Consider the following 19,174-nt stretch of genomic DNA (forward strand, 5'->3'; position numbering starts at 1 on the left):
ACGGTCGGCGGCAACACTCGGGCGGCGCAGCCTTGAGCAGACGTGGGCGCAGCGACTAGAGACGGGCGCTGCGGCGCGCCGCGCGCCGAGGTGCTCTGATTTCGTGTCGCCCGGTGGGAGTGGTCCGCTCCATGACCTCCGCTATCTGAGTCGCCATCAGCGACGTCCCGACAGGGGCGAAACTTCGTGTTTCTGAAACCACGGACTGCAAGTGTGCATCTCTTCACACCACGAACGCCTGTGATTTGGGACGGGCTAAATCCGAAAGCTCAAACATCAATGAGCCTGGCTTACAGCCACCCCCTAAAGTTGCATCAAGGTCCATCAGGCCTGCCTTCAGGGGTCTTATCAGGGTGCAAGGGATCGCCTGGTACTGAGATGACGTCAGACACTCTCACACCGATCGACGAGCCATGAAAACGAATATGGAATCGAATGTCTCACTCGATTGACTAATATCGCCTGTTCACGATCTATTTGACACGGTTTGTCAGAACCAGTGGCCACCGATACTCATTTGGGGGCTTGTTTGTTCAGTTGCCCCGGGAACGATGCACCATATATATATATATATATATATATATATATATATATATATATATATATATATATACAGGGCTACGTTTTCTCGTTTTTAACCCCCTTCCCGTTCTTTGCTGGCGATCCGAGCTGAACGCGCAGCAAATGAGTTGGCAGCTCGGATGCAAGCCTTAATGCCGTCATACGCGACCCACTGCAAAGTCAGCAGCCAACGGTTAACGCCGATAGCCAGCAGAGGTAGCAGCCAACGCTGGTGGGATTTTTCCGTCGAAACCTCCACATGTCAGTAGCTATTAAGCCTGCGATAAAAAGTTGTGGCGGCGCCCTTGAGCTGCTGACTGAAACTGCCCATCTGTGCTCTTGCGTGTCATCGATGTTAGTCCAAGGCTAGCCGAGCTTAATGCACACGCAGAAGGTGCGGGTATCGGTACAGACAAGGCCGTCGATGTTGCTTGGTCACAAGGGATCTTTATGCGCCAGTCGCAGTGGTCATAAACAAAGATAGGTCGATAGTGATGTTGGTGTAGCTGAGATGCACAAGAATACTTCAATATGTAGTGCAATATGAGTCTGACCATTCACATACCATTGTTTAGATGGTCTTCCCTCCCATATTTAGACCTTACGAAAGGTGGGATTTCCAACCAACGGAAGGCTGTTTTGGGGTTTCACCCAGCGCAGACAAACAAACGGAAATGATGATGGGGCCGCAAAGGCCAGCTAAATCCTCCCTTCTGCGAACCTTATCTCATCGCGCTGAAGGCTGTTAATGCGCTGATTTCTACCCCATCGATGTGAACACTCACATTTCTGCGAAGCAAATATGACCGACCACAGCCTTGGTGGATTTGCTGATGTATTGTAGCTTCTTGCTACCTCCATTTTTTGCTAGAAACGTGCCAGTCTTTCTCGCTACACATATCAGATATTGATCCAATGGGCAATGAGCATCACAAAATAAGCATGGATTCTCGCATTTCTTGACTACAGGTGCTGGGACGGGAATCGATGACAGGGAGGCGGAGTGCACCGTCTTAATGTCAATGAATAGTGTCCAAAAGTACGTAACAACGTCATGTAATGTCGTATGGAGTGCCCAGGATTTGTTAACAAAGCTTCTCAGATGGGATTTGCGGACAGGTCAGTGCTCAAATGACCTCGTAATGGAGTAGTCAAACATCCACGCTTGCTACTCCGTTATGAACTTTGCGCACGGACACATTACAGCTGATTTTTTTATCTAAATTTGGCCAGACGTGACATGATCAGATTGTTTTAAGTTACAACGCTGATAGGTTGAAAAAGGAACTAGGGTGAGAAGGAGGCATTCAGTTACAAAACGAACGCTCGGAGCCAACCACTGGCTTACTTGGCCGGTGCATAACGCTGGCATACTAGCTATAACGCAGCGTATTGCAGTGCTAGAAAAAGCGTTTTGACCTCACATTTCAAATGATAAGTGCCCCAAAAGCACACGATGTCTAACAAAAAGCCTGCAAAAAAACAATAAGCCTGTCTTCATCTCAATTTGTGGTCATGTCGCCAGCATGGTAAATGCACAGTCATTTTTGTTTTATTTTCACTGAACGGTTTTCACAGCCTGTAAGGACCTTTTCAGTCCTTAGCCTCGTGAACATCTACACAAGCATCTCACCATTGATCCACCATGGTCATTAATTTATGCTATGTCACGTTCAGAGGGAAATAGTGTGGTTTTTGCTGCCTGTCATGGTCCATGGAATTTAGCCCAAACAATTCGGGAAGACTCTTACTCCACCGCCAGCAAATCGAGGCTGATTATGTTAGTGGTAGATGATGCAGCAATGTTTCTTTGACGTAAATCTGTAGACCTGACCCTAAACAGTACCGGTTAAGACACTGGCCAGATTTGGTGCCACCTCACTACATTGTTTGCAGGCCATTATACCTGTGTCCGGCACCGACTTCCAGCTTGCTCACTAAGATTCGAAATCCATTAGGATGCTTCACTGATGTAAGAGATTCACGGGATATCAAAATATTTCGGACGCATGGTTGAAGATGTGACCGTCTCCATGCTATATTGCGCTTTGCCCTTCAGTATGCGATGTTAAGGCTCGTTCAAGACATGCACTCCAGCCATTCTGACTAGCGCTGGCACATGGCCTCTTTTATCACAAGCTGCTCGATGGCATTACACCTGATGATGAGCGCTACAAAACACACTACGCTAACTGAAGTTGCGAGCACCGAGAGCAGCAGCCGTTCCACGACAACACTCGCAAGCACGGCGTTCTTCTCACATCTCTCAGCCAGGCCGGCTATGCCCTTCCGCTTTGACAAGTCGTGCCGACTCGAGAATCGCGAGGCATGGTGAGGTCGCACCATCGCGGAAGTAACCCCAATTCAAACACGGACGCGGCGCCGCCAAACTCGCCTGCAAACACCGTGCGCCGCCTGGAAAAATAGCCGGGAAGGCCACTGCGCGAAATTCTGCGACAGGAAGAGAGGCCGCGTCGGCGGGTCGCCGCCGGCCGGCGGAGCGCCCCGGGCGTCCAGGTCCGTGCAGCGACCTTGCGCTCGAGCCGGTGATTCGCCCAGCCACGCGCGTAAAAGTGGCCTGGCGCTGCTGTATTTATGAAGCGCGCGCCCGCCGGCCGGTGCTAGTTGGTCCTGCGGCGTGATTCCAATCGGAGGTAAGCGGCACTTGGCCGGGAGCGCGAGGAGCGCCCGTCCGAGGCGCACGGGCACGGGCGGTGGGCGGAGGGAGCGCAGAGGCGCAGCTCAGTTCTATCCTCCGACGCCTGTCTTGTTTCATTTCAAATACTTAAATGTATTAAGCGAGTTTTTGTCAACGTTTGTCGCCTTCTGTTCGGGGTGCACCATTTTGCGCTGCTGTGTTATCCAATAACAGTGTATTACATGCCATCACGCTCCCACAAAAACTCATCACTCCACTTCTGACCATCGCACCCCTGACCAGTCGTGTCAGTTTCCCCCTCCGGCCTGTGGCAAGAATGGTACAAAACCATGCTATCATTATCGAGTACCACTGCTAGTTTGTCTGCCACTGCCAAAAAGGCACTAAATGGGTTCTATTACTGGGAGATTGTCTCGTCTATGGGCGCTGAGTGAGAGCAGACTGATCTAAACCTGAACGCTTCGTCCGGCGTTAAATGCAGCTTTTGTGTGATGGAAGTAACTGAGATGCTGCTAATATCATGCGATTGCTGTGCAGTGTAGGCTTTTAGGGTGACACCGCGCTTAATATCGATGCTTTATCTTGGAACTGGCCGCCTTGTTGAAGTACGTCATATTGGAAGGCATTGTGCTGGCTCCTGCTTTTCAACGTTTTATTTAATCTGCCCGGCTTCATTGCATTTTCATTCGTTCGTTAAACCTTATTCCTCTGCTCATTTTGAGGACTTGGCTAAGTAAGTGAACAGCCTTGCTGAGTAAGAGTCGCGCTACCCACGTATTCGTGAGAAACGTTTTGAAACGATGCTTCATGTGGCATACTGCTTGTGACCCGTACAATCTAGTTATGCTCCTTCATCGTCGTTGAATACTAATCACTAAGCGCACTCATCACTCGGCACATTTTTCAATTACGTTGCAGGCAGAGTCACAGATTATGGGTGTCCCAAACAACTGACGTTGTTTTTGCTTAAGTGCTACCGCTTAACCCACTCCATCGTCGATGCACACCGCAAGGCAAATCTGAATTTTAGTGCCAGCTTTTCTTCTCAGAAGAAATTACTCATAATGTAACGCACGGTCACCAGTCACCCAAAACAAATACATCACGACAACTGTTGAAGCACAATAACCCCACCGCTATAACCAATAGCTTTACCAAACCACAGACCCCCACACAAAACGAACTCAGGCGCCGCGTGAACGGAGCGACTTGAAAGCCGCATAGAAACGTAACCGTCCATTAGGATTGTGTAACGTCACGCGTACTGGCTTCTCGTGCGTCCCAGCCACTGCTGCGGCGGATGACGCCGTTGTTAGAGCCGCTTCTTTCGCTGCCGCTCATCCGCGAATGCCAAGACGGCTTATTCGGTTTGGCTTCTTTGATACCAGCAACGGTCTGCTGGCTGGCATGCGGCATTCCTGCGAACAGATCCAGTACTCAGATCGCGAGGAGCCTGCACGTCTCCACGCGGTGGCTTTCTTTGTTTTCACCTGGCGAAGAGTCTCGGCCATTGCAGCGGCGACCGTCCAGCAACGCTCTGACGTCACAGACTGGCGTGGGGCACCGCCTGGCCTTGGGGCAGCGGTCGTGGCAGCGCTGTTTACGGAACTGCATCATAAAGATCGGGCATCGCTGGCCGGCGTGGCTGGAGCACGGATAATCGGCGCCGGTTAATGGCCCGCACCTGAGCCAAATTGTGTGAGTCGCCTGGAGCCAGAGCGAGGCCCCCTCCGGATGGCGGTACTTGTCACGACCCGGATACAGGCCGTGTTCAGAGAAGATTGACGAGCTGATGCCGGCCGGCGATGGCACGTGTTCAAGGGCAAGCAGTCGTGAGCCGGCTGGCGTTTACTCGGTATTTAATAAGATTGTGGCGTTGGGACTGCTTGGGAAATGTGTCGCCCTCGACTTGGTCAAAGAACCAGAAAACGGGCTACCACGCAAAGCTATTGATAGATGGCTCCGATTGGCTCGAGACTGCGCTCGTCATCCGGTACATGCACTTAAATCATAAAGCTCATCGGTCTGAACGCTGTCTGAGGGTTGCCCAGCAACCGTCATCAGAACTCTAACCCTTCACATCGCTCGCTAGCTACCAAAAAATAATTGGACGACGGTTGCTTAGCAACTGTCGTCAGAGCACTATTCCGTCACATCGCTCGCAAGCTACCAAATAACTGGGCTTTTCTATGAGGCATTCTTGTGGCGTATTTTTAGACATGCTATGGATGGGGTTGTCTGATTAGTGGTCTGCCGAGATGTGGGCTCTGTCCTATTCTTATTATAATGAAAACCTTCTGCACCTGGCTCAAAGATCAGGAAAAGAGCGCCGGCTATTCACGGGCGTGCGGTCGAAGTCGCAGCGGAAAATACGGCAGCAGTATGCACCACCAGCGTCATGTGCACCCCAGGAAAATTCCGTCCGGCGCACGTCGTGCGCACGCGACCACGTGGCCTCAGAGGCCCGGCCTGTCACTGGCCGCGGGCGCTGCCAAGAAATGGATCAACGCTACCAAGGGCTAAGACGGCATGGTCGTCACACCTCACTCCAAGGTGAATGAAGAAATGAAGTGACGAAACAGGGCGGCGAGGTCCCCTCGGCCGGCTCGTGGTCCCCTGTTGAGAAACACGACGCCGGCGCCGACGGAGGAAGACCCGCGCGTTGACCTGATTCCGTGCCCGCGGCAGCCGCGCCTCTGAGAAGCGCAGACTAATGACCAGGGCGTGATGAAACCACGGCGCGTTACCTTTCACGGCGGCTCGCGCCGGCCACCGCCCGTCTGCACCCGGCCTTGGAGCGGCGGATTGCAATCAGCGTTTGACCAGCCGTTGCCTCATCCCCAAATCAGCAGATGGTTCACCAGTCGCCCTTCGGACCATCTGATACGTGGCTGCGGCCGGCTAAGGCCGTGGTCACCCGTCGAGAATGCCGTGATCCAAGGTGAAGATGATGAGCATCGTAACTTCAGCAATCCGAGAGCTTTCGCGGCCTAGCAAGGCGCAGCTGTTACAGTTGCCAGTGTATTTGGATGCCAGAGCAAACGCCGACGTCTACAGCGTCTTCAGATCCCTGAGGGCTGACAGCCAGACACCTGGCTGGGCGCATTAGGATTGGAGGCACTCTGCCAGCGGTGCCGCGGTTTCAGTCGCTGCAGTCGCTGTGAGAGACTGCGACGCCACCGGCGAGCGCAGTTAAAGGCGACACGAAATGGCTGAATATGTTTTGTTTTTTTTTTACAGCGGTGCTAAGAAAATTTCGAATGCACTTCGGCCAGAGCAAAGCCCATTATGTACACCCTGAGAACAACCGTTTCAGCATGAGTGTGGTGATGAATACAGTGCATTGGCCGCGGCGCTGTTCCCTTTTTGTACGGGTTAAACATTAATACAAAGTGGTACAAATAAAAATCGAATTCTAAAGCCTTTTCCGCCCAGTCCGTCCCACGTTCTTTCTATCGTGCAGGCTAGCCCAGCGTTTCAGCTCCAGGGAATGGTGTGTTCTCTGGGACGACGACTTCACGACCGCTGTTGTTGCAGGTGATGCTGCTCAGGTTGTGTTTGGTCGCCGCCCTGGTGGCGGTGGCTGCCAGTCAGTCCAGGCTCCGCCCGAGACAGTGAGTACCAGTGACATCAGTCGCGTTTTAAAGATCGCAAACCGATTCAAGCTGATAGGTTCTTTGGTCGGTCGTGGAAAACATGTCGCTTTTCTGAACCGGCTAAGTGTTTAAGGCAATTTGATAGATCACATATTTTCAAACATCGCCCCAAATGAGTAATAATGCGTCAAGTTTGTACTCCAACTAAACAGTTTTACACTTCACTGGCTGCAATTCCAAGAGTAAATGACTCTTGGCTTTTTGACAGATATGAAAACATGACGAGACAGTACGTATCATGCCCCCCAAATGCAGTAAAATCTCGAATATGTTACCTTTCAAGACCACTTGTCAGTTAAACACGTAGAACCGATGGAAAAAAGCAAAGGAAAGAACCATTTGAAAGGACGCCATTGTCATATACATGGAAAACGTGCAAGTGCAATAACCACTGTCGAGCGTTTCACAATTACGGCAATTTTCTGAACACTCAACCAAACCGGTCAGTTTTGGTCATAATACCGACATGAAACTTGCTATCGGTCTGGAAGAGTTTAAAAGTTGCTCAAATACGGCATCACTAGTTCATTAGCTGGCGTTTCTCATGCCACGTCTCGGATGCAAGGCCCGCGGTCCATGTTATCCCAGCTCTGGGGAACCCACCGATCGCCAACTAACGCCAACGACATACCCGATTGGTTATTGTAAAGACATTTGAAGATTAACGTTCAGCGCCAAGACGAAGGCGGGCGACCAGATTTGTCGAAGTGGCGGGGCCGGCTAGCGATGGATCCCGTTCGAGTCACGTGCTGGTCCTGGCGATGTCAATGTCAACCGGCACATGTCGCCATTCTTTAACTCTTAAATATCGGATTAAAGGTGCGGTGGGTGTTGTGGGCCACGGAATTAAAAGGAGTTTTATGTCTGTTAGCAGCTTCAAATGCCTCAAGTACTGTCTTACCACACCACAAATGGTTCTAGCTGTCTAAAAACCACTGACTAAGCATAGAAACCGGCCTAGACCTATGACTGCATTATTTCACGCATACATTTCTCAGAGAAGTGCATTTCCTACCTCTTTTAGCTTACGTCCAGCTGCAGCTGGCATGCATGAGGCATGGAAAGAAACCACTATGGCGAAGTGGCTGATGCCATCTGAAGAAGTCTCGTGCATTTCTATGACGTGTGCTGCGTGTTGCAGGCAGCAGAGGGTCCAGTTCCCGCAAACCTCGACGGACCGGTTCGGTCGGCGCACTACCACCACCACCACAACCAGCACCACAACCACCCCGGCTACCAAGACCAGTGAGGGCACCCTGCTGGTGCCCCCCATCCCGGAGAAATGCGCTACGCGTGAGTACCGTGACGCGGGGGGGGGGAGGGGGGAGGAGCGCGCGTGGCGGACGAAGTCGGCACCTATTCCCTCTCGGCCTGCCATTCAGCCGCCGTTTGTACACCGCACAATATCACTGCCCTTGTGCGCATTTCCTGGCGATGAGGCGATACGCAGCAATGGAACTAACGTAAGTCAACGATATCTTCCCCTAAAGGATTGTTCATTGCGTGCGCGGTCCTTTGCGCACGCTTCCCAGCACAGGCTTACTTGCACCAACAGTGGCCTTTCGTATTTCTCAAGTTGATCAGTGCATTGGCGAGGGGCATTATCCACGTAAATAAGATGGTAGTAATAGCCTTATTCCTCGGAGAAAACTGGGAGAATGAACATATAGATAGGTTGATATTTCGGCAACATGCATCTATCGAAACAATAGCAGAGGTGATTTTTTCGGCAAGGTACGTTTATCGAAACAAAAGCAACAATACCCAACTATATCTCCATTCTACTGGTTTTCCACGGAGGAATAAGGCTATTACTACTGTGTTATCTCGTATTTCGCTATCGATAGTCCAGCTGTGTTGTGCGTTTGCACAAATAGGCGCAGCGCAATCCTTATTGTCAGTGCCCTTTCTTGATATCCCTTTTTTCTTAAAAAGGGAACGCAATGCACGTCGTCACGCCCGTTTTATGGAGTGCTAGCGACTGTATTAGATTATATTCCCGTGGAGGCCTGGGGTCGAGTCCTGGTTGCAGCCATGGCCCATGTGGGAGCCCGAAGCGCCGACCACTCGGCCAATACGCCCCCCCCCCCCCTCTCCCTTTCGGTTTCCCCCTGTGCATCTCGGGCATACCTGGCGCCAATCTCGAGTGGCGAGGCCTAATAGGGCGGCATATCGGCTATGTCTGGTCTGTGATATACCGACATTGGTTGCCTGCGACCTTTACGGCATCTGTAGGAATCATTTGCAGGAATGCCTGGTACGTCCTGGCTTCCTACAAATGCACTGACATCGGCCACCGAATGAGTATAGATTTGCATCTATCAGGCTATAAGCCATGTTTGGTGCCGCCAAGGACGCGATCCTTCGATTGTTATCCGATTAATAGTTTTGAGCAGCCCAATCTGTAAGGATTATGGTAAACATTTGAATATCACATTTCTCTTTCAGCAATCCCTCGCTACGAGGCCCAGCGGACATTGTAATGATGCAAAGTCGTGTTCACAATTACGTGGAGTTTTCCAACTTATCAGTCATGTACTCAATAGCCAATTTATTGCACCACCGTGCGATCCTAACTGCACGACAGATCCCACCGCCGCCCAAACTGGGGTCGCCATGCATGACACACATTGCCACGAGCCCGCCCGGTCAAGCTGTCAAACGGTTGACCACCGCAACGTGTCTTAAATGCACGGGCTGGTGACCGACCTGCACAGCCCGCCCTCTCCGCGCTCGCCTCCCGCCGGCGGCTGCACTGTCCAACCCGCCCTCCCTGCACTCGCCTCCCACCGGCGGCTGTACCGTCCAGCCCGCCCTCCTCACGCTCGCCTCCCGCCAGCGGCTGTACCGTCCAGCCCGCCCTCCTCACGCTCGCCTCCCGCCAGCGGCTGTACCGTCCAGCCCGCCCTCCTCACGCTCGCCTCCCACCGGCGGCTGTACCGTCCAGCCCGCCCTCCTCACGCTCGCCTCCCGCCAGCGGCGGCACCGTCCAGCCCGCCCTCCCTGAACTCGCCTCCCACCGGCGGCTGCACCGTCCAGCCCGCCCTCCCTCCACTCGCCTCCCGCCAGCGGCTGCACCGTCCAGCCCGCCCTCCCTGAACTCGCCTCCCACCGGCGGCTGCACCGTCCAGCCCGCCCTCTCTGCAATTGCCTCCCGCCAGCGGCTGTACCGTCCAGCTCCCCCCCCCCCCCCCCCTCTCCCCGCTCTCGCCTCTCGCCGGCGGCTGCACTGCTGTGCACAGCACCGATGCCGTGCACAGGTCGTGTGCACAGCACCACCGCAAGCGGCGGCGGCGAGCAGCTAATGCGATTCGTGACGGGGACCGGCGCTGGGCTGTCGCCGGGACTCCCAGCGGCCTTGGGTCGGAGCGGACCACGACAGGCAGCCGGCGCTTGCGCTGTTCACTGGCGTCTGTGGAGCAGAGCATGCCGTGCCTACCGCCCGTTGGGCCTGCGATGGCGGAGAACGTGCGGCAAGGGCGAGAGGCACACGACGCGATGGCGGAGAATGGGGCGGTGCTGTGAGCGAGAAAAATGGTATTAGGAAACGGGTGATACCCTTTTTTCTACTTTTCTGGAGCAGACAATTGGCGTGCTGCAAACTGTGTCTCGGTTCTCATGAACCGGTCCCTTGTGCCAATGTCTTGCCAAAAATTTGAACTCTCAGAGCTTGGTCCTGCTCATGACCGAAAGTCGGCATTCACAGTACTTTGAACATTTTGTACGTTATGCTACAAGAAGACCCGGCTTTCGATTTTCCACAATATTGTAGCTACGGGGGCGCAGATGCCTCACTCTCATATTGCGCCAGAGGTTTGAAGATGACCGCCTGGTACCAGCGGCTTCTTTTCAGATAAGGCAGTGGGTGGTTGCGTTCCGTTGGCTTTCCGTCGTTTGAGAAGCGACCTGAGATTTGGGCGCGAGTGAATTGCGATGTATCTTTTTTTTAAGTTCAGCATTGATCGCATCACCCTTCTGATGTGTGATCCCAGCTTCCTGCAAGGTTGCGACGCTTTGCCGTAACATCGTCTAGATATTTCAAGCCAAAAATGCTCCCCAGCCGAAAGGTCCCGTGCTTCAGAAGTCTTGAGACGTGGCAGCTGATGACGTTCGAGGTGAGAGTAGACGTCACTGTCCACTTAGCCCGATGGCTAGATTGCGGGATATATATATATATATATATATATATATATATATATATATATATATATATATATATATATATATGCAACCATGTGAATCGAAATATGAGGCGGGATTAGATCAACACCTTAGCAGCAAGCTTATAGGGAATTAAGATGAGTATGCTACAATGGTCCAGTTTCGTCATGCCACCAAGCACGTGCTGGTGGGGTATACACATCCACTGCTAGGGGAGTCTGATGCCAGGTCACTGACGAAACAAATATCTAAATATGTTCGGTTCCATTGCAGATAGCACGGTGAAACAGCAAAATATTACCCTGGTTTTCGTAAGGTGGGTTGGGTTGGCGACATAAGCGCTATGTCCAAAACCAATGTGATTAAAACTGTCGGATACGGAAGAAGCAAACCCAAAGGCCTAATCTACGCTGTGAAACTCCGTCAATCGGTGAAAGTTAAAACATCACGGATTCCATGTAAGCATTTCTTACTGTGATATGCAGGCGTGTTGCTAAAAATTATTCAGAAAGGCAACACATTTCGCCAGAATATTGAATCGAATGATACATTATCCAGAAATACATTAGCCAAAAAACTTCAATACATAAACAATAAAAGCTCATCAATAGATAAAAAGAAGGGCATTCGCTGATGTTATGTGTTGTAAAAGTATCATCCCGCTGCTGGTTTAGGTGATCTTAATTTTCTTATTATTACCTCTTCGGGCACCAAGTCAGATGCTCATTTAGTTGATTTTTCTTCGAGACTTGACATGTTTTCTTCTTATGCACATCCATAAAATACGAGACAAACACGGCCTTTGCATCTACAAAGCTCCCTGCTCTCAAAACCACTTACAAAGTGAAAACCATGCCAAGTCACCTTCAGGTCTTAAAGGAAACACTCCATTCAACAGATCTGCTCACAATTTACGGTAAGCGTCGTGTTTTCAGCTCTGCCATTGAACTGAAGTCAAGCTACCTAATTTGGGCTTCGCTCCAAACCTTGTCGGAGCCAACTGTCCGCGCCACTTCAGACAATACGGCGCATTACATCAGGCCATAAGGTGTCTGCGACGTCTACTTTTCTTTTGATGGTAGCTTTCATCACAGTTGCCAATATTTTCGGGTAGGTACTGCGCTGTCGCTCTCTGCGGCGCTGGAGTCACTTATCGCTTCACGAGAGCCCATTGCCACTCATTGCCACTCAGAGCCCATTGCCCATTCTCGTGTTCCCAGTCCGAATCACATTGGCTCGGGCCTATAGCTTACTGCTGTATCCACCACCGGAATATAGCTCGATTTCAATGCACATACTAGCTGCACTCCACGTCTTACGTATAATTTTGCGGTTCTGGGAACAATGTTTGGCTACGTTGATATAATGTTTCCTTCCATTAGCATTTCACAAACATATGCTGTCATATGCCTGCCACTTATTATCTCATTTATTTTGGGAACTATTCTCCGCTCCTCCTCCTCTGCCTCTCTCTCTCTCTCTCTCACTCTCTCTTCCTCTCCCTCCCCCCCCCCTCTCTCCTCTCTCTCTCCTCTCTCCTCTCTCTCTCTCTCTCTCTCTCTCTCTCTCTCTCTCTCTCTCCCTCTCCATCTATCCCCTCCCTCGCTGTTGCTCTGGCCACGCTCCCTCAGTCTCCACATCTGCTGCCAGGCGCAGCGTCCCTGGCCGTCTCGTAATCCCCGGAGCTCGGCCGGTCAAGTTCAGGCTAACGGCGCCACCATCGCCGCGCCACACCGGAGTAAAAGTTGTTTGCCCACAGTGGCATTGGGACGGACAGTGAAAGTGCCGCGCGCCGCTACACGCCGCCTGAGCCGGCGGGGCACATAGAGAAACACTCGGCACCATCCCGCGCGCTTGCTTCGCTACTGCTCGGCTCGGCGCCGATGCGCTCGGAGCTAGACTTGGCAGGAGGCTCGCACCACACAGCCATCAGACGGTTGGGGCGAGGCTTCGGCGCCAGGCTGTACACTAATGGTGACATGGGCCGCCTGGCAGGCGACGCCCACAGCTTAGAACACGACGACTGGCTTTATATTGAAAAAAATCGATTTCATTTCACTTGCCAGGTAATTGGCGTGCATGGTTTAATAAGGAGGTGGAAATGTACAGAACTGCTGTTTTGTTATAACTAGAAAAGCTATGGTTTTATTTTAATCATAAATATGATGTTTCTGATTTTACTGAAATAAGGTACTCAGAGACTCTATGGAGAATGTCATCTTCGACACAGACCCCGTGAGGCGGCATAGTACACAATGGAAAGTCTGCAGATATTCTTGTTGAGTTAATACACTTAGATAAGCTACAATTTCAAAAAGTGTCTAGGTGAGATATTTTGATATGACAACCTTCTCAAGGATGCAGTGGCTCAACTAAAACAAGCTATATCGCACGGGGCAACTGCTGTTAGTGGTTCCGTTTCCATGGCCCGCACAAAAATCACCCATTTTTCCAAGTTTGACGGCAAGGATTTCTGAGCATTCTAATTACCCGCAAAAACACAGTCAGCGGCGGCTGCCATTTTAGACCACGTTTTGCAGTCGCGGGGATTCAAAAGTCGTTAATGGCCAGAAAGTCCGCATGTGGCCGCGGTTAGAGCCCACACCCCACAGCTGCGGTAACCCCACCCTCCGCGGCGGCGGAGGGTGGGGTTACTGCTCCGCTGGGAAAGCTCCGCTCCAAACTCCGTCGTCGACCCGCAGGTCCCAAGCACTGGAAGCTGGGGAGAAACTGGTACTTCTATTCGGCCGATGAGGCCGAGTTCCAGGAGACCGACCCGGAGTCGGGCGAGCTGGTCGGCAAGCGGTACGACTGGCTGGACGCCAGGAACCTCTGCCGGCGCTACTGTATGGACAGCATCAACATCGAGAGTGAAGCCGAGTGGGAGATGGTGAAGGGCAACGTCACCGACCGTGAGCACAGCTTCAGCGCGACGCCGTTGTCAGCGGAAGTCATTGTGATGCGGCTTTCGGTTGTCGTGGAGAAAATACGATAAGTTAAAAGGCTGTAAACAGTAAGCAAGCAGATGCTTAAGATCAAACGTTGTGCAGATTCGAGCACTCTCATGTTCGCCCTCCGAACCATCCCACAGGAGTGTGTCCCTGTAGTTTATGACGCGCTGTGGCCGCAGCTGTACAATGCACAGGGTCTTTGCAGTCATGTGTTGTTGTAATTAGCCTGTTTAGCACGTAACCTGTTTAAGGAGCTGATCTGAACATCTGCCGTCGGTTTTCAGGTGACATCATCTACATCTGGACCTCGGGCCGTCTTTGTGACTTCAAGGGCTGCGAATCGCGTGAGGACCTCAAGCCCCTTGACGTCAACGGCTGGTTCTGGTCGGGAACCAACGTCAAGCTCGCTCCCACCAACAAGACGCCGCCGGGTAAGCCGTCAGACGAAGCTGCGGCAAGCTGGAACAGTTGGCTCACAGCTGGATAAGCGCGTGATCTAATTTAAGGTCGAATGACGAGTGAGTCTTAATGAGGTCGTCATATTGTCAGATGCGGGTGTGCTCCCATGACTGTGAGTGCGTGAATGTGAGTGAAAATGGCCCCATCAATCGCTCTCGCGGCACTCGTTCATCTAACGGAGAGGGCGAAGTGCAATGTCAATAGCTGCACGTCGGCGGTGATAATTCAAGCGATTTAGATGATCGTTGTCGCCTAAAAAAGTCAAGTATACAAGCCTTGAGTCGCTTTTGGTGTTCAGTAAGCCTCTGGGGCCATTACGATCCCCACGGCGTGCTGTGCTGAGCACTGGTGCGTGTTTTAAGTTGGCGAGCTGTCACGTGACGTCTTCCACAGGCTGGCGCACACAGCCGTGGTCGCAGACCGGCCATCTGAAGAAGCCGCAGCCGGACAACGCCGAATATGGCATCAACCAGACCTCGGAGCCGTGCCTGGGCATCCTGAACGGCATCTACAACGACGGCGTCTCCTGGCACGACATCGCCTGCTACCACAAGAAGCCCGTCTTCTGCGAGGACAGCAAGGTTCTGCTCGACTACGCTCGCGCCATCAGCCAGCGCGACGGTCTGGGCCTCACCATCGAATAGGACGACAGCTGCCGGTGACGCGCGGCACTAGCATTTGTGAGAGATGCCACCAGACGGCGACACGGATCACGACGGAACGAGGACGGGAGCTTGAGAGCACGTTCAACAACAGCAGTAGATAACAACGTTCGTTCAACGGTGGCGATGCTGTTGCTTGCTTATGTCCGCAGACTGGCTCGATGGGGGGATGTTGTTACTGAATGTTTGTGTGATACGGACAAAGGGGTCCACAACAGTGCGGAAAAACAGGTCGCAAACGTGCTTTACTGAATACCAAAACGTTAAACGGCGCTCTCACTCGCGATGGACAAACGAAGCCCAAACAATCTACTGTTTCGGCCATGCTTCACTGGAAGATACATGAACCGAACTGTTTTTGTTTGAAATTGAAATACACACCTGTAATAGGTAACATTTACCTACTTGTTTTATGGAACAGAATCAGACGAAAAAGGTACCGTGACGCGAGGTGCAGCATCCAGCCAACAAGCATGGCATGAAATGTGCGCACAGATCAGTGATATGCAGACTCCCTGGATACATTGCCGAATCCTAGGCTGAATCATCAGTAGGAAAATAGCCCACCCGCTACGGCCACCACGCGATCGCTGAAGCCCAACGCGCATTCCATGTCAAAGCGTCCTTCTGTTGTCATAAAGGAAGGTCAAACCTCAAGCTTGTATTGATCTGACGAAAATAGTGTATCATCAATAATGGCTTCAACAATAGGCTACCTTCAATGTAATTAAAGCCACTGATGAACAGAGGAAAATGTGCTGATCTCCGAAATTGTGCAAATGAAATGTAAAGAGGGCCCCATGGATGCTGAGTACTTTGAATGCAGCTGTTATGTATAACTGTGCTTGCTTACCACGTCATTATGTTTGAATATGCTGTGCTCACCATTTCTGATCATGTCACCATTATTGCTAGAAACATCAGCAGCAGATTGCTGAAATCTGGCTAATGCATTTTCTTCAGCCTTTCCTCCCCAGCTCGCAACTTATCTAGAGTCGGATAGTATCCTACGGTCTTTGTCCGCTGAACATGGCTCCACCTAGTCAGCTTGCACCCGGGAACGGAGGAATGGAGAAACTTGACTGAAGGTGATGCCAAAAAATACACCCCTGTTCTGAGCTATTCAGATTGGCTAGGGCAGCTGCAAGGCAAACACTGAATGAGGAATTCACTATGATGCAATCCTTGCAAGCAATACTTGTCAACAAGTTCAACATAGCCAGCATAGCACAGCAAACTGGAATAAGCACTGGCCACCTGCCAAAGAAGGAGTCAAGTGCTTAGTTCAAAAAGCTGTGGCTCGCAACGCAGATAACGTTTTGACTGGTCATATACCTTACCCTATGCACGTGCCCCCTGCAAATAGCGCAACGGCCAAAGGTCGCCAAGTGCATGATGGCACCCCGCTTGACCCTGTTCATGCCATCCTTGATGTTATCCCACCAGCCCGATGCCAACTCCATAACCATCACGACATACTGCCCGGCCGCCGCTGCCGGCGCCACTGGCCTGCTCGTGAGATAGCGGTGCGATGTGGTCTCGTCGCCGTCCACATGCGGCGTGAGCACCGCGGTGTTCGTGCGAGGCTGCGAGGCGCGATAGACGGTGCGACCTTGACGGTGAGGGCTGCTGGACGCAGGCTGACACGTGCAAGCTCTTTTCAGGATAGCATTACCAGACCTTTTCGCTCTGATATTTTGTGATATTTTGCTCAAAAGTGGCAAATAATGCTGATTTCTCACCAGAAAACCACCCCAAAGATGGCTTCAGAGCTGCCGTCCTGATTGAGATCGCGTTGTGGTGTATACCTATCGTACTGGTGGCTTGTTTAAGATCAGATCATCCTAGATCAAGCTAGGCTGATCTTTGACCGTTGTGACAAGACCTCACCCTGTGAAGGTTATACAGCTTAAGCTTTAATGGCACATACCTTACATGGTCTTAAATAGCACATATCTTACATGGCACCTGGATGTTCTGATGGGACAATGCAGCAACAGCCATATCAATGCTTAAAACCTCTTTAAACTAGCATGACATCTTGCCCGTCACATAGGGTGATGTCAACTAGTGCCTATCTGGTACATGCTTCCAAGACAATTTTCTAACGTTTTAACGTCGTGTTTCACATTGTTGCAGCATGCTTGGTTCTTGAGACATAAGTGCCGGGGGGGGGGGGGGGGTCAAAGTGCTGTTTTCACAGCTATGACCTTTTAAACTATCAAGGGCCACACTCATCACTTCCCAGCCACATTTAAAGAATATAGTTCAACAGTAACTTTTGAATGACGTTTCCCGGTGGCTCTAATTTGCTTAGATTTTGTAGACGTTAGAGGAAGTTTTGAGGTCTCTTCGTAGGGCCAACGTATGTAGTCAAGCGCTAACCTAATCAATAGGTTCCCACCGTGCTATATATGGCATGGTAGGAGCATTGTAGACGACGACTGTGTCAAACGATAGCTCGCTGGGGCTCTGACGCTCCTCACCATCATGAACAGCTCCCAGAGCTCTGTTCCAGGCCTTCCCGCCGCAGCTGCTGCGACTGAGTCCCCACGTGCGTGTCCGGGCGCAGGATGCAGTGACGTCACTCTGTCAGCAAGACCGTCCAATCAGCGCCTGCAGAGATGCCGTCCTGCTGCAGGATCTACGAGCGCTGGTGGTTCATCACGCTCATGCTCTGCTCCTTTGGCTTCTTCAAGGAGATGCGCCCGTCGGAGCCCTACCTCACAGAAAGTCTGACCAAGTACAACAACATCACCAAAGAGGAGGTAGTCACAGTTGCCTTACATGGTCTTTGCCATATGCTGTTGTTCCGGGGTTTTAGATGACATGCAAGGTCAATGCGAGTTGCTCAGGTCTCAGCTCGTCTACGCTTAAAGGGAATGAATCATCTGGGAATTGACAACGGAACTATCGCTGCCATCAAGCTATTACATGTGCTGAATGTTTTTTGTTCCGTTGCGCTACCCACACCACGCCCAAATGGCTGGTGTCATCACAAGTAACGACAAAGTAAGGCCATGGAGAGCTACCAAACCAAGCGTTCGCGTTTTCCCTCCTACTTGCGGTCACATAAACGCGTAAACAAGCATATCAGTATTAAATTAAGAAAATGAGTGCGTGCGTGCATGTACTTTATCAGCGTATATGCAGGATTGCGAGATGCATGCTTCATTTAAAGCGGACGTTCCACCTTTGAGGATTTTAAAGCGGCATCAAATATGATGTGATAAGCTCGTTTATGACTATTAGTGCACTTCTAAGTGGAAAAGACTGCTCTAGACAGCGCAGTATTTCTGTTAAGTAAATATGCATACATCATACATACATGTTAAGTAAATATCAATACATCATTTATTACAGCCTCGGACCTTGCACAACATTGATTGAGCTAACTGACGGCCGTTATATCTGGAAGTTGTGCTCACGAGTGCCAGATAGGAGCGACTCAACAATTTTTGCTCTTTTTTGGCTTCGATTGTCGCATAGCTCATGGAATGGCAAGATTTAAATGAGGTTATTATAGCGTCATGGAGGCCTGGATGACCTTGAAATAGTCTCCCCCGAAATAGTCTGCACGTCTTCGCGGGCGTACAGCTTATAAGCGAGAGGGGCTGAAGCCTTGAGAAGGGCAGGCCTGTAAACTGCAACAAATAGTCTTCAAGATGGCTATTTCAGTCCAGAACCTCACACAAACATGGTGCACTCTCTTTAGGTGTAAGTGTCGGTCTTGTGTCAAAACTTAAGCGTACATTTATATATGCATATATATATATATATATATATATATATATATACCACAGCAAACTGTTTCCAGTGCTCCCTAGAGAGTTTGTCAGCTATACGCTCTTACGCGTTCTTCATATGGGATGGCTACTCACCGAATTATTCCAGCGCGCTCCTCACTTATCACTACCACAAATCTCTTTTCTTCGACATATTTGCTTAAAATGTGTCAACCTGCGGGAAATATTTTTGTGCATGGCATACGACCAAATCTGTTTAATAAATGACTCAGCAGAACTGTTCTGGACACATATTTATGATATCTGACCATTGTAGTCC

The 19,174-nt window shown here is 51.0% G+C and overlaps 2 protein-coding genes across 2 annotated transcripts; both read left to right on the plus strand.

Moving 5' to 3' along the window:
- The first annotated feature begins 3,168 nt into the window (after positions 1-3,168).
- On the plus strand, positions 3,169-15,509 carry LOC119109447 (uncharacterized). Its single transcript, XM_037233067.1, has 6 exons — positions 3,169-3,215; positions 6,758-6,834; positions 8,018-8,169; positions 13,740-13,949; positions 14,273-14,419; positions 14,841-15,509. The coding sequence occupies exons 2-6, from the start codon at positions 6,761-6,763 to the stop codon at positions 15,089-15,091; spliced, it is 834 nt and encodes a 277-aa protein (XP_037088962.1). The 5' UTR covers positions 3,169-3,215; positions 6,758-6,760; the 3' UTR covers positions 15,092-15,509.
- Positions 15,510-16,690: 1,181 nt separating this feature from the next.
- LOC119109081 (thiamine transporter 1) lies at positions 16,691-17,877 on the plus strand (the record flags this gene model as incomplete). The annotated part of the gene is given in 2 exon segments (XM_037232619.1): positions 16,691-16,728; positions 17,615-17,877. A coding segment is annotated over 1 exon segment (144 nt), but the record flags the coding sequence as incomplete, so codon positions are not given.
- Positions 17,878-19,174: the final 1,297 nt, after the last annotated feature.

The sequence above is a fragment of the Pollicipes pollicipes genome, unplaced genomic scaffold (genome assembly GCF_011947565.3).
Source record: "Pollicipes pollicipes isolate AB1234 unplaced genomic scaffold, Ppol_2.1 Scaffold_7231;HRSCAF=8579_pilon_pilon_pilon, whole genome shotgun sequence".
In the NCBI taxonomy this organism is placed as follows: Eukaryota; Metazoa; Arthropoda; class Thecostraca; order Pollicipedomorpha; family Pollicipedidae; genus Pollicipes; species Pollicipes pollicipes.

Bases quoted from the DNA above. Each gene is read 5' to 3' on its own strand.
- LOC119109447 (XM_037233067.1), top strand. From the start codon at position 6,761: ATGCTGCTCAGGTTGTGTTTGGTCGCCGCCCTGGTGGCGGTGGCTGCC. The intron at 13,950-14,272 runs GTGAGCACAGCT...GTCGGTTTTCAG, and splicing joins GAAGGGCAACGTCACCGACC to GTGACATCATCTACATCTGG. The intron at 14,420-14,840 runs GTAAGCCGTCAG...CGTCTTCCACAG, and splicing joins CACCAACAAGACGCCGCCGG to GCTGGCGCACACAGCCGTGG.